General features: G+C 35.4%; 1 protein-coding gene across 3 annotated transcripts in view; it reads left to right on the forward strand.

The window, feature by feature from the left end:
• LOC138701463 (dihydrolipoyllysine-residue succinyltransferase component of 2-oxoglutarate dehydrogenase complex, mitochondrial) overlaps positions 1–12,837 on the forward strand; it is a 293,425-nt gene that overhangs the window by 207,551 nt on the left and 73,037 nt on the right. For 2 of the 3 annotated variants that reach the window (XM_069828351.1, XM_069828353.1), the window contains exons 7-8: positions 3,590–3,698; positions 9,767–10,148. In XM_069828351.1, the coding sequence (XP_069684452.1) occupies positions 3,590–3,698; positions 9,767–10,148 (491 nt within the window). The remainder of the gene's footprint in view (positions 1–3,589; positions 3,699–9,766; positions 10,149–12,837) is intronic. The other variant, XM_069828352.1, reaches the window with a different exon arrangement.

Raw genomic sequence — 12,837 nt, forward strand, 5'->3', positions numbered from 1 at the left:
CCAAGAGCTGACTGTAAAGTGAAATATCGCATAACCAAACTTTGCTTAACTGAAACCTGGCTTGACTGACATAGCAGAGTGAAAATAGGTACTATATTTTTTGGACGATAACACGCACTTTTTTCTTAAAAATACTGCCTAAAATATAACTATCTAATGAACATCTAAAGCAAATAGCTATATCAACAATTGAATAATTGAATAATTTCAAGGAAAAATTGTTCCGGGGCTGGGTATCGATCCCGGGACCCTTCGCTTAGCGCGCGAATGCTCTATCGACTGAGCTACCCCAGGAACTAATACACGACACCGTCACAATTTTTCCTTTTATATCCACACAACTCACATGAGCTGACAAGACGCCAGAACTCAACTGTGAGTGCACACAAATACTGCGTGACTTTAAATTGTGGCTTTCTGTTAACGTACCTCCAGTAACGAATGTATTATACAAATCTGGCTTTCAGGTAGTAGCTCTCTGTAAAGCAGGTTTGAATAATTTCAAGGAAAGCCACAATTTAAAGTCACACAGTATTTGTGTGCACTCACAGTTGAGTTCTGGCATCTTGTCAGCTCATGTGAGTTGTGTGGATATAAAAGGAAAAAAAAAATTGTGACGGTGTCGTGTATAGTTCCTGGGGTAGCTCAGTCGGTAGAGAGTTGGCGCATTAAGCGAAGGGTCCCGGGATCGATACCCGGCCCCGGAACAATTTTTCCTTGAAATTATTCAAACCTACTTTACAGGGAGCTACTACCTGAAAGCCAGATTTGTATAATACATTCGTTACTGGAGGTACGTTAACAGAAAGCCACAATTTAAAGTCGCACAGTATTTGTGTGCACTCACAGTTGAGTTCTGGCGTCTTGTCAGCTCATGTGAGTTGTGTGGATATAAAAGGAAAAATTGTGACGGTGTTATGTATAGTTCCTGGGGTAGCTCAGTCGGTAGAGCGTTGGCGCGCTAAGCGAAGGGTCCCGGGATCGATACCCGGCCCCGGAACAATTTTTCCTTGAAATTATTCAAACCTGCTTTACAGGGAGATACTACCTGAAAGCCAGATTTGTATAATATTAATGAATGGTACCCTGACTCAAAATGGTGGAGAGTGTATACAGATGGCCCAAAAACAATCTCCAAGGAAATGTAGAAGCAGGAATATATAGCAAAGAGTTTTCCCACTACATAAGTAAGCAAAAATTCTACCGACTTTGATGGAGATATTAGAGCAATTTAAATATCCCTAGAAAATGTATTAAGCAGGTCAAAGAAATTTGATAAGGCCACAATATTGATTCATTCTGAAAGCAGTGACAGAAGTAATAACATCCAATAAACCACCCAAAAATGTGTCCTAGTAGAAAGCCAGAAGATTATGAAAATATTAGGAAGATGAAATAGAGAAGTTGTTTTACAGATGATCCCTTCACATACAGGACTGAAGCAAAAAGGGATGTCTGATTTGCTGGCTAAAAAAGCAATTTAAAAGCATCGGCAACAAAAGAAGATAGTCTCAATGTACAAAATTAAAGAAGAAATTAAAACACTAATTGATAACTAATTTGTGGAAAGCGAACTTAAACTATGAGGGAAAACAGTGGATTAACATAAAAAATGACAAATTGTTACATAACCTACATCATGAAGAAGCAGTTGCAAAATGAAGAATGTATGTTGGACATGATTGCTTGGTTTCATATCTACACCATTTTAAAATTCTCAGTTCACACATTTACGAAGTTTGTGGATCCAAATTCCTGTGGAACTTCTTTTAAAACACTTTGCATTAAACATATAAATGCAACAATCAAAGAATATAGCAAGTTTGTACTGGAAAGCATTAAGTAAAATGACGTAAAACTAAACCCTGCCATTGGTATTTGGTCTAAATTGGTTATGGAAAGAAACAGGGACTCTAAATGTCAAGATTATTGATAAAACTGTAAAAGATAGAGAATACGAAATCTCAAGACAGGAGGTTTTTATAAATATAACAAACTTGGATTCATTAAGATATTATAGAGAAATGAAAACTTTCTGGGAAAAGGAAGAGTATGTCAGATTAAACACAAGAGAAGTGACAGTAGGATTAGCCTGGTGGAGATTAGGTATTTGGAAACTCAAAAATAGAAGAGGTAATGTGGGTAAGGATATTCGTCCCCAATGTGAATGTTTTGAAGACGCAGTCCATATACTCTTAAAATGTACAGCGACAAATGACCTCAGAATTAGTGGAATAGAAAATAAATTTTTGAAGATAAAAGAAGATAATATTAAAATGGATTTGAGGGAGGTGGGATATGATGGTAGGGACTGGATTAATCTTGCTCAGGAAAGGGACCAATGGCGAGCTTATGTGAGGGCGGCAATGAACCTCCGGGTTCCTTAAAAGCCAGTAAGTAAGTAAGTAAAGAAAAGATAGCTTTCATAAAACTAAGTGGGCCGTTAAAAATTTATAAGCTTAATAATTTAGGTAAACTTTTGTTCAGAGTCAAAATTAAATGGAAAAAAAAGATAAAAGAACTATGTGAAGACAGATTATAAAGTGAGATAACCCTTCACTATACAAAAGCTATTAGTTAAGGAGTAACCAAATTAGTAATCTGTTAAATAGCAGTTAAGTAAACATATGAAACGATGAATTGGAATAATAATAATAAAACATTTAGGAATGGTAAATATAGTGAAGTGAGTTTATTATTATTATTATTATTATTATTATTATTATTATTATTATTATTATTATTATTATATTATTATTATTATTACTGCATTCGTGTTGTGTTGTATATTATAGTATAGTAGATAATGCAGTATTAAATATTACTAAACTGTTATTAGCAGAGCTGTTAAATTAAGTAGTATCATAGGCTAGTACTTGTGAAACTATACATTATATTTGTATTTGATATGGGAATGACGGATTTGAACTGAAATGCATCAAATCCACCATGTCCAGACAGATTGATGAGAAATAAATTAAATAAAATCCTGCCATTGGAAACAAACAATATAACTGTGTCTTATGTTTGTAAGGTCTGTCACTGCATGTGAAAAAGACAGCTTTTGTCTTTTTCTCATCCCACAGAAAGGCTATAATTAAGGGTGAGTGCCCTTTAAGGAATGTAGTATGTAGAGAAATGTGCTTACTACACCTCAGTTCATCTGTTTCGTGTTCATTAGCAGCCAGTGAGTGTACATTGGTCCCATCAAGTAAAAGTTATTCTTTGTTTACATACTTCTTGTTCCATCTACCTCCTGTCTCAAAAATTGTGAAACCAGTTACTGCTGAATGAAAGGTGACAATTGATTCCGTGTGTATTCATTTCTGTGATGCTGTAAATGTTACACAGTTGTAGTGAACTTAGTACTCATGGATTATCCGAAAAGTCATGTTATCTGAGATAGCTCTGCCCCCTTTAGTTCGGATAAAAGTGATTCTATTGTACATATAATAAAGTACCTGCACATACTATCCCTTCTTTCACTATTGAAATGTACGATCTTTATAATCTTCATCTACATTTCTTTCTTTTAATGTAAAGTTATTATATTATCCTGAATAGAGATATTTTCTTGTTTGTTTTCTAGACTTCGGTTCCTGTTCCATCTCCAGCGGCTGGTGTTATTGAAGAACGTTTTGTTGAAGATGGAGCCACTGTTAAGGCTGGGCAGAAACTGTTCAAACTTAAGCTTGGAGGTATAATTAATTACGCTGCCGAGCAAAAAAAAAGTATAACAATTGCAATATTTGAAATATATTACAAAATTATCTTGATGTGTAATTCTTGTTTGCTTTTAATTCTAGGACACTGTTATAAACATTTTGGAATAAGAATGTGATGAAATCAGGACCACCTCTGTTCTCTTTTGTATCACTAATCTCACCGAGACATATTTTGCAGTTTCGTTCTTAGGTTTCACAACTGTCATACAGATGTGTCACACCTTTGTCAGTCTTTCCTGTTGCATTTCATAAATTTTCTGTTCTAAGTTCCGTGAAGGAAAGTTTAATTCAAAATGACTCTGAGTCCAGAAGACACTGCAAAAGCAGTTGCATTAATTGATGACAGATGCAAGTTCTGTTATGTCGTGAATGTGTTAGACTGGATGGAAATTCGGAAGGCAGTCGTCTGCTAGCGTTTACGTCGAGAGAGACAGATAGAGAGAGCAAGAATGCATACAACATTGCCACATTGTACTTCATGTGCGCGCACAATACAAATAGCGCAAGAGATAATTTAAATTTTCAAAAGGTAATAATGACCTTAGCCATTGATTACTGTAAGCATGACATTAAAGAAATTCTTTATCAGAACATCATCAAATCTTACGTTCTATTAATAATGCTTATACCAAGTTTTAAGATTTTTAAGCACATTATTATTATTATTATTATTATTATTATTATTATTATTATTATTATTATTATTATTATTATTATTTATCACACAGTTTTAATACGAAATGTGTATGGGGTAGTACTAGAAAAAATGGTACACTATTTATGTAAAAATTGTATTTAGGTCTATTTCTAGGCTAGTTAAATACCCTAAAAAAATAACTACGAGTACCATATTAAATTGTCAAATTTCGACAATAGGGTTTAATATAAATTAGGGTTTAATAAATCATTCAATACCTGATTTTAATCGAAGTTGCTGATTCCCTCATCAGAGTTGGATTCTCAAAGGTGAATTATAAACCGCTCCATAATTTCGTCTCTCGAAATTTCTCTTTGATAGTCCTCTTCTTGTAGACATTCTGCATGTCTCACCCAATTCTCCTAGTCAGATGTACGAGATGATTTCAGTGGCCTCATTTGTAAGTTTCTCAAAATCTGCAATCTTGAAAGTGTTGTTTCTTTCAACGACATAACCCTTCATTTCTGCCCAAATTAATTCTGTGGGATTATAGCGACAATGATAAGGGAGAAGACACACTATATTGTGGCCAAGGTTTCATGCAATAGTGTCCAATTCATACGACTTGCATTGTGGTTTGTTGGACTTCACTAAATGTAAAAGTTCTTCTCTGTTTTGTGAAGGCGACTGAGGAATGTTTTGCTTCTTTAGCCACAATTATTTCTGTCTTTTTTTGTAACTGAGGATGGAGCTTTCTCGAGTTGCGCATAATGAATGCTGGCATTGTCTATAACTATTGTAGAATGTGGAGGAAGATTTGGAAGAAGCTCTTAAAAATGGTTGCGTTCATATCGGAATGTTAGTCGGTAGATGTATTCTTACTTTTTGACTTGAATATTAATTTGCACTGCGGAATGAATCCTGTTTCCATAGACCCTGCGTGGCACACGATGAGGCATCTCCCTTTACGAACAGGCACTTTAAGGCCTCCAGTTCCATTGTTCATCTTCCAGCAATATTTCCTGATGTGATTTTGGTTTACCCAGGTTTCATTCGGGTAAAATATTTTTGATGTTCCCTCTTTTCTAATTCTATGAATTTTTCTAAGGAACTCAGCCCTGGCTGCTAGTACATCAGTGCGTTCCATTAGCATCTTGCTTCCATCATTGCACTTTTTGTAACTGAAACCCATTCCTTTCATTATGTGAAGCATAGAAGTTTCACTACCATTGAACTCTACAGCTGCGTTCATTTTCTTTACTAGCTTTTTAACTGTTGGAAATTCTCTTTTGTGGTACATATCTAATGCTGTACGTTGCAGCGCATTTTTATTAAAGTCATCTAGTTCAGTGACTGTTTTTTCACGATGAGGATATTTTCCAGGAGAACGAAACATGGCAATTTCACTCACATTAAAAGAATTGTTTTCTTCACTAACAACTCACACCACATGCTTTTGCAGTCGTTTCTTGCACATTGGCAACATTGCAGCCAGCACTATGATGCCTGATGGTATTCTGCTCGTTAATGTTTTGAACGCTATTTCCCGTGCCTACTTGTGCAGTACTTGTCTTTTTATAGTATCTCCTTCGATTTATTTATCACACGCGCGCGCGCACACACACACACACACACACACACACACACACACACACACACGCACACACAGTATATGATAGTTTTACTTATTCGACGTATTAAAACACTCATATGTGAACTTACTAACTCTTTACTAACTGATTCTGGGAAGTTCTCCTGTACAAGCTTGTGATGTCACATGCCAGAAATGCTACGGCACATTTAGCAGCCAACTGTCTTCTGAATTACCGTCTAGTCTAGGAACATCACTCATGAGTGTTTTTCGAACTCTAAGGCATTATCAAGAACAGAACACCTTTCAAACATGACCTAGGGTTAACATCAGCCAGTGATTACCATGTTTTACTCTGAAGGTGTTGAGAGACTACTATGTTACAGCAGTAGAGGCCTGCAGCTGATATTGAGTTCAAAAATTAAAAGACACAATAAAGAACATGATATTAAAATGGTTCGGTCATTTGAAAAGGATGAATGAAAGAATACTAAGAAGTCATTGGAAATGAAAATAAGGTGTAAGAATATTAGAAAGACTTCGGACTAGATGGTTAGATCAAGTATGCATAGATTTAAAGGAGAGAGGCTATGATTGGGAAAGAATTCAAGAGGAGAAATTGTGGCAAGAGAGGACTTTGTGGAGGAAGCTATGATCTGAGACGACCCACAACTGAGTGGAAACCTCTGCTGGTGATGATGATTGAGTTGAATGTCCCTATCTTCGAAGTGGTAGGGAATTTATAATATTGCATTAAATTGGATAGTTTATCTTTTGTCTATTACATTTGTCTTCATTCCCTTGAAAGAGGAACTAATCATTTCGAAATATTGGACATAGTTGATCTAATGAAAGAGCAGAAATATCGCAAAACATCTTTCTTTAGATCAATTTTTTTTTATAATACCTAACAATATACTATAGTTGATATGTTTTACAATAGGTATTTTGAAACTATTTCTGCTATTATTGTTTTACTTTCAAGTTCTTAGATAAATTCCTTCAAAAGCAATATATTTCCCTTTTTCTGTAACACACTATTACACTTATTTTGTCCAAGGAAGGAAACTTGTGTGAATTCTCAAAGTAAAAAAAAAGAAAGCTAGTCCCAGTTACTTATAGCTTAGTAACCTGATGTCTTCAGTCTCTCATGTTATTCTTATTCCCATGTTGTGCTTCATTGTCACAGTTTCATTATGTTGTCCCTGAATAATATCACTGTTGAAGAGGGGCATTAAATAAAAAACTAAAATTTGTTCATTCCGAATAAAATTCTTATAGCTAAAAATATAAATTAAAAATAATTTTTTTTCAAATGTGTATGTTATTTGGTACACATATAGATTGAGTGCCAAATATAATACTGTTGCTTTCAGTAGTGAGAGAAGGCATATAAATACAGAGCGCTAAGAAAAGTTACAAATAATTCAGTGAGCAAAAATTAATTTGAACTTATCAATGGTTAAGCACTTGTAACAGCTTTTCCTGTATAATTGTTATAACATGTAGTGTTCATTGATTAAAGTTCTCGTTAACACTTTGTTAAAACCATAAAATTTATTTAGTCTTACGTTAAAAAAGTGTAAAATTGTTAAAAAAGCCATATACCTTCGACAGACGGCCCGTTTCAACGCTATGTCACGTCATCTTCAGTGTCTCTTGAACCACTGGTGATCTTGACTCTGCGATGTGCATTACCATCGACAACTGCACATCGCAGAGTCAAGATCACCAGTGGTTCAAGATACACTGAAGATGACGTGACATAGCGTTGAAACGGGCCGTCTGTCGAAGGTATATGGCTTTTTTAACAATTTTACACTTTTTTAACGTAAGACTAAATAAACATGTAGTGTGTTTCAGGGTGCTTCAAAGAATCCATATTACCCCTTTTTCTCGAAGACTACATGACATTGGGTTTTGGAGAAAAAATTTAGTTACCAACACCTACATAGTGTATGAATTATTGGTAGAATGTAACTGGCACTCACATCAGCAACGTACCATTATAAGGGGCTTGGCGACAGTCACTAAAACATGTGCTGCATCTTCAATGAAAGTAGCTTCATGAAAACTAACCTTAGGCTTAAAAAAAAAGATATTCAAAATGACGACCCTCAGCTGTCTGGTATGTTTCAATCTCTTGAACATATTCGCAATCACTTGACAGAACTTTTCTGCCTGTATTGCTTGAACATCACATTGTATATTGTTTTTGAGTTTGTTGATGGAATGTGGATTATTTGCATATACACGTCCTTTCAAATTCCCCCATAGGTAAAATTTACAAGGATTAAATCAGGGCTCCCTAGAGTTCACCAAAAACTGCCTTTATTTCTTTCATAGAAATGTCCGTGGTATGAACAGTTGCATTATCCTGCATAAAATATCCGTACGATTTTTCATGCCTGTTAGTGAATTGAAAAAGGAGTATGTTGTCCACATAATAACAGGAATTCACTGTCTCCTCAAAAAATATGGACCCAATTATCCTATACCCACTTACTGCACACCATACTCCGATTTTTTCGTCAAAGAGAGGAACTTGTAGACTATAGCAAGGAAAATAGAATAGGAGGTACTGGCCATTAGAAACACGCACACTGCTCTTGATGTCATCTGCCATCAAGGCTTGGACCTTTAACTTACTTGCGTATCCAGAACAATCTCGTAGTAAGGAAAATAGAATAGGCCTTGCCTTTAACTATAGAAAGGGAAAGCAAAGCACCAGAGGTATTTATGACATTCGATTTCTTTGAAAAACTAGAGAAACTAGTACAAAACATATATTGGCAGACCTTCATATGTCAGAGCATAGGAGGCAAATTATAAAGTTGAGCCGATTTCTTTTTTACCCTCATCGATTTCTTTTTCACCCTTCCTAGTAATTTCTTTCTAGCTTTACTTTGCCAAGTTGGTAGTTCAGTTGTACAGTGTGTATTTGTGTAAGAGAACAGATCTTTTAGACCTGAAATATCGTACATTTTTTTCTGATCATTTCGATAATTCAATGTTTCTTAGTGAATGTAAAATGTAAAAGGGATTCATTTATAAAAAATGCCTTGCAGTTGTGCACTAGCAAGCTGTAAAAACAGAAAAAAAATTTACCTTTTTAATTTTACTATTTGCCAAATTTGTAGTGTAGTGCAGTTTTTATTAGTTAGTGTAAAAGAGTTTAATTGATAAAAAATGCCTTGCGCTTGTGCATTAGCAACATGTAAAAACAGAGGTAAAAATTGTGGTGATAAAAACATATTTTACCATCAATTTTCAAAGTCACAGGCTGTTCGTGAAAGGTAGGTGTATTTGTGTAAAAGAGCAGATAGTTTTAGACCTGAAATATTGTATATTTGTTCCGATCATTTCTATAATTCTGATTATGATCGCGATCTGAGAGCAGAGTTATTAGGGTTACCATCAAAATTGAAACTAAAGAATTCGGCCGAACCTCATTTATTGTTGCCAAGTAACAAATAGTGTTACATTCAAAATGATGAACGAGATGCAAGATTTCATTTAAGAAACATGAAAAAAAATGTTGTGTGAAATTTTGGAACCAGGTACATCAAGTACATGTGGTGAAAGTGTTTATGTTCATAATAATGAAGATTGTGGTAATTATGATAAACCAACAGACAAGTGAAAAGCAAGCAGAAATATTAAAGGGACAGATGTTCTGAAGATAAAAGTGTTTATGACTATTGTGATAGAACAGACTGACAGCCTAATCTGTATAATTGATGATGGTGATGACGATTACATGGTCTTGGTAATGGTGGTAGTGATAATGGTCTGAATTTGTTGACATTTTAGCAGGAGGTGCTGCTGCTCCAGCGAAAAAGAAGGAAGCTGCAGTTGAATCTAGCCCACCTCCAACAGCAGAGGCTCCTCTGCCTCCACCCCCAGCTGCAACTCCTGTGGCAGCTGCTCCAACACCAGCAAGGCCACCACCTCCTCCACCACCACCTCCGCAGGCACCCATGTCATCAATCCCAGTGGCTGCTATCCGACATGCCCAGGCCATTGAGGCAGCTACCGTAAAACTGCCACCAGCAGACCCTACCTCTGAGATCACTGGAACGCGATCTGAGCAGCGAGTGAAGATGAACAGAATGAGACAACGTATAGCACAGCGTCTCAAAGAAGCTCAGAATACGAATGCTATGCTTACTACATTTAATGAGATTGACATGAGGTATGAGATTATTTTAATTTTGCTAAGTGAGGAAACATATAACTGAAATGACATTTAATGACATCTGAAATAAGATTTGAAGACTATGTACAGTATATTGGGAAAGCGAGTTACGTCAATTTAGTGAAATTTTCGCAAGAGAAATGTATAACTTCACAATTAAGCCGTCTTTGAGTCTATAATACTCTACTCAAATTTATAACACATATTCTTGAAGAGTGTAAGATTATTAGAGCCAAAGCTAGCTGATATATTATATTTCGAACTCCAGTCCAGGAAATTTTACGAAATTGACTTACCTTGTTCTTCCTGCGTGATCTTCATTTGATAACATGTGATTATTTTACAAAAAAAAAGTTAGTTATTTTGGACTGCTTGCTCTTAAAGAATAAAGCATGCCCCTGAATTCTGACAACTCTTCCATAATGTGTTCACATTATGAAACGTTTCACTGTTTGTAAAACAGTAACAATGTTGTTAAAGGACACAAGACTGTTGGAGGCAAGCATGGACAGCTTCAAATTTTCACGAGTTTAAAAGTGGGTCGCATCTCAACAATGAACATGTACTCTTACACAGCAAACCTAATTTCGAGAAAAATTTGTTTAAAATGTGTAAACAGCATTTCCTATTTCCTGGGGTTTAAAATACGATCATACAGACATGTAAAATTGCATAAAGAGAAAACATAAATCTGAAATAGATTATCATGGAAAGTATAGGTATTTTGTTGGGACTTCAGAAAAAACCGAGTAAGAGTGAAAAACACTTAAGTAAAACGAGTTTTACTGTATCACAGTAACTGTAATAATAGACTTTGAAGCTGTTTTTAATACTACATCACATAAGTCCATTCTGTTACAGTCCATGAAACTTCAAATCAAAGGCAGAGTGCTAAGATTTCTATATTACTTTCTTCATGAAGGAACAATTCAAACCTCTGTTCTAAGCCTAAATCTATTTACTATAAAGTTACATAATTTACCTGAGGTGAAAATAATTATTTATGGAGATAATGTCAGTATTTGTTACCCAGGGAAAGAAGAGCACAGGATGAAAAATAGGGGGAAGTAGTGATATTATTGTTTGAATTGTGTGAGGCAGTAACGAAACTATTCATAATTTGCTGGTCATTGCTCTTGTGCTTGCGAAGTGAAGAATTTATCAATAATTAAATATTTTTTACTGGGAGTACTTCATGTTGATAGACCATTCCATGGTAGTCAAAGAAGGAAATCGCTCTTATCTTTCCACATACGGAACAACCTTGGTCTTGAATAATTTCGAGAGAAAAATTGTTCTGGGGCCGGGCATCGAACCCGGGACCTTTGGTTTAACGTACCAACGCTCTACCAACTGAGCTACCCGGGAACTCTACCCGACACCGATACAATTTTTCCCTCTATATCCACAGACCTCAAAGTGGGCTGACAACCATCAAGCAACCAACTTCGAGTGCACACTTAAATTGTGGTTTTCTGTTAACGAACAGTGACTTGTATTATGCAAATTATTTGAATTATTCAAATCAACTTTACAGGGAGTTATACCTGAAATCTTGATTTGCATAATACACGTCACTGTTCATTCAGACAGGCCTCGCCATGCTTGCAAAATTTCAAAGTCATGTACTACTTACTGCCTATCATGAACAGACTCCATTTTCCGTATGCAACTGCTAACCATTCGTGCTTTGTTGGTGTAATGCTGTCAGATCATATGTGTAGTATACATTTTTTTTGTTGCCAATTCCATGAGATTTGTTCTTTTCACGGAAACTTGTTTCACTGTCATATGTCCATTGCATGATACAAAAGATTCATACTCAATTTTATTTTACTTAGGTACCCTCTGAGTATGTAAATTCCAGGAAACTACTCAAGTATTGATTCAGCAAACTTCCTTTGACCAGATGCAGTTGTATTAATTTTTTGTATGTTCTACCTACACATTTATACAGATGGATCACGAAACCCTGGTGTTGGGACAAAAGAACAGAATATTACATTCCAAAATGTACAGAAAGTTACTTCATACTAGTCACCGGGTTAGCCCAGATGGCAGGTACATTTGCCTGCTGATATGAAGCTGCACTTGGGTGTGGGTTGGATTCCCACTTATGGTGATTACCTGTCTGGTTTTTTTTTTTCTGACATTTTCCCTAACAAGACAAATATCAAGTAATCTATAATAAATTCCTGGCCTCATATGTCCAAATATATCACTATCAACAATTTCACTGATGCTAAATAAGCTACAGTGTCATTAAATAACCAACTAAAAAAATCTTCAGGCCATATTCGTCTTCCTCCAATCTTGATGCTGAACTTTCGGCTATTGATGCTGCTGTTCAGTATGTTTTCAGAACTTCTGATAAATCTGTTTGCATATTTATTGTTTCTGTGGGAACTATTTAATATAGGTCTATTGAAATACCAAATTTATATGTGCATAGAAGTATTACTATAGAAAAATAACTGAATACATTCAAGATCCTCTAAGAGGAAATAATATTTCTTTGCATGCTTGGCCACTATGGCATACCTGGAAATGAGAAAGTTTATAACATACAAGACAGGCAACATACTTGCAATTAAGACCTTTGCAAATGTTATCTTTATCCATTGCCTTTCTTTCAATTAACTCTCCTCCTACAAACCTATGGATCAGCAGTTCGCTCTTTTCTGAC

The sequence above is a fragment of the Periplaneta americana genome, chromosome 6 (genome assembly GCF_040183065.1).
Source record: "Periplaneta americana isolate PAMFEO1 chromosome 6, P.americana_PAMFEO1_priV1, whole genome shotgun sequence".
NCBI lineage: Eukaryota > Metazoa > Arthropoda > Insecta > Blattodea > Blattidae > Periplaneta > Periplaneta americana.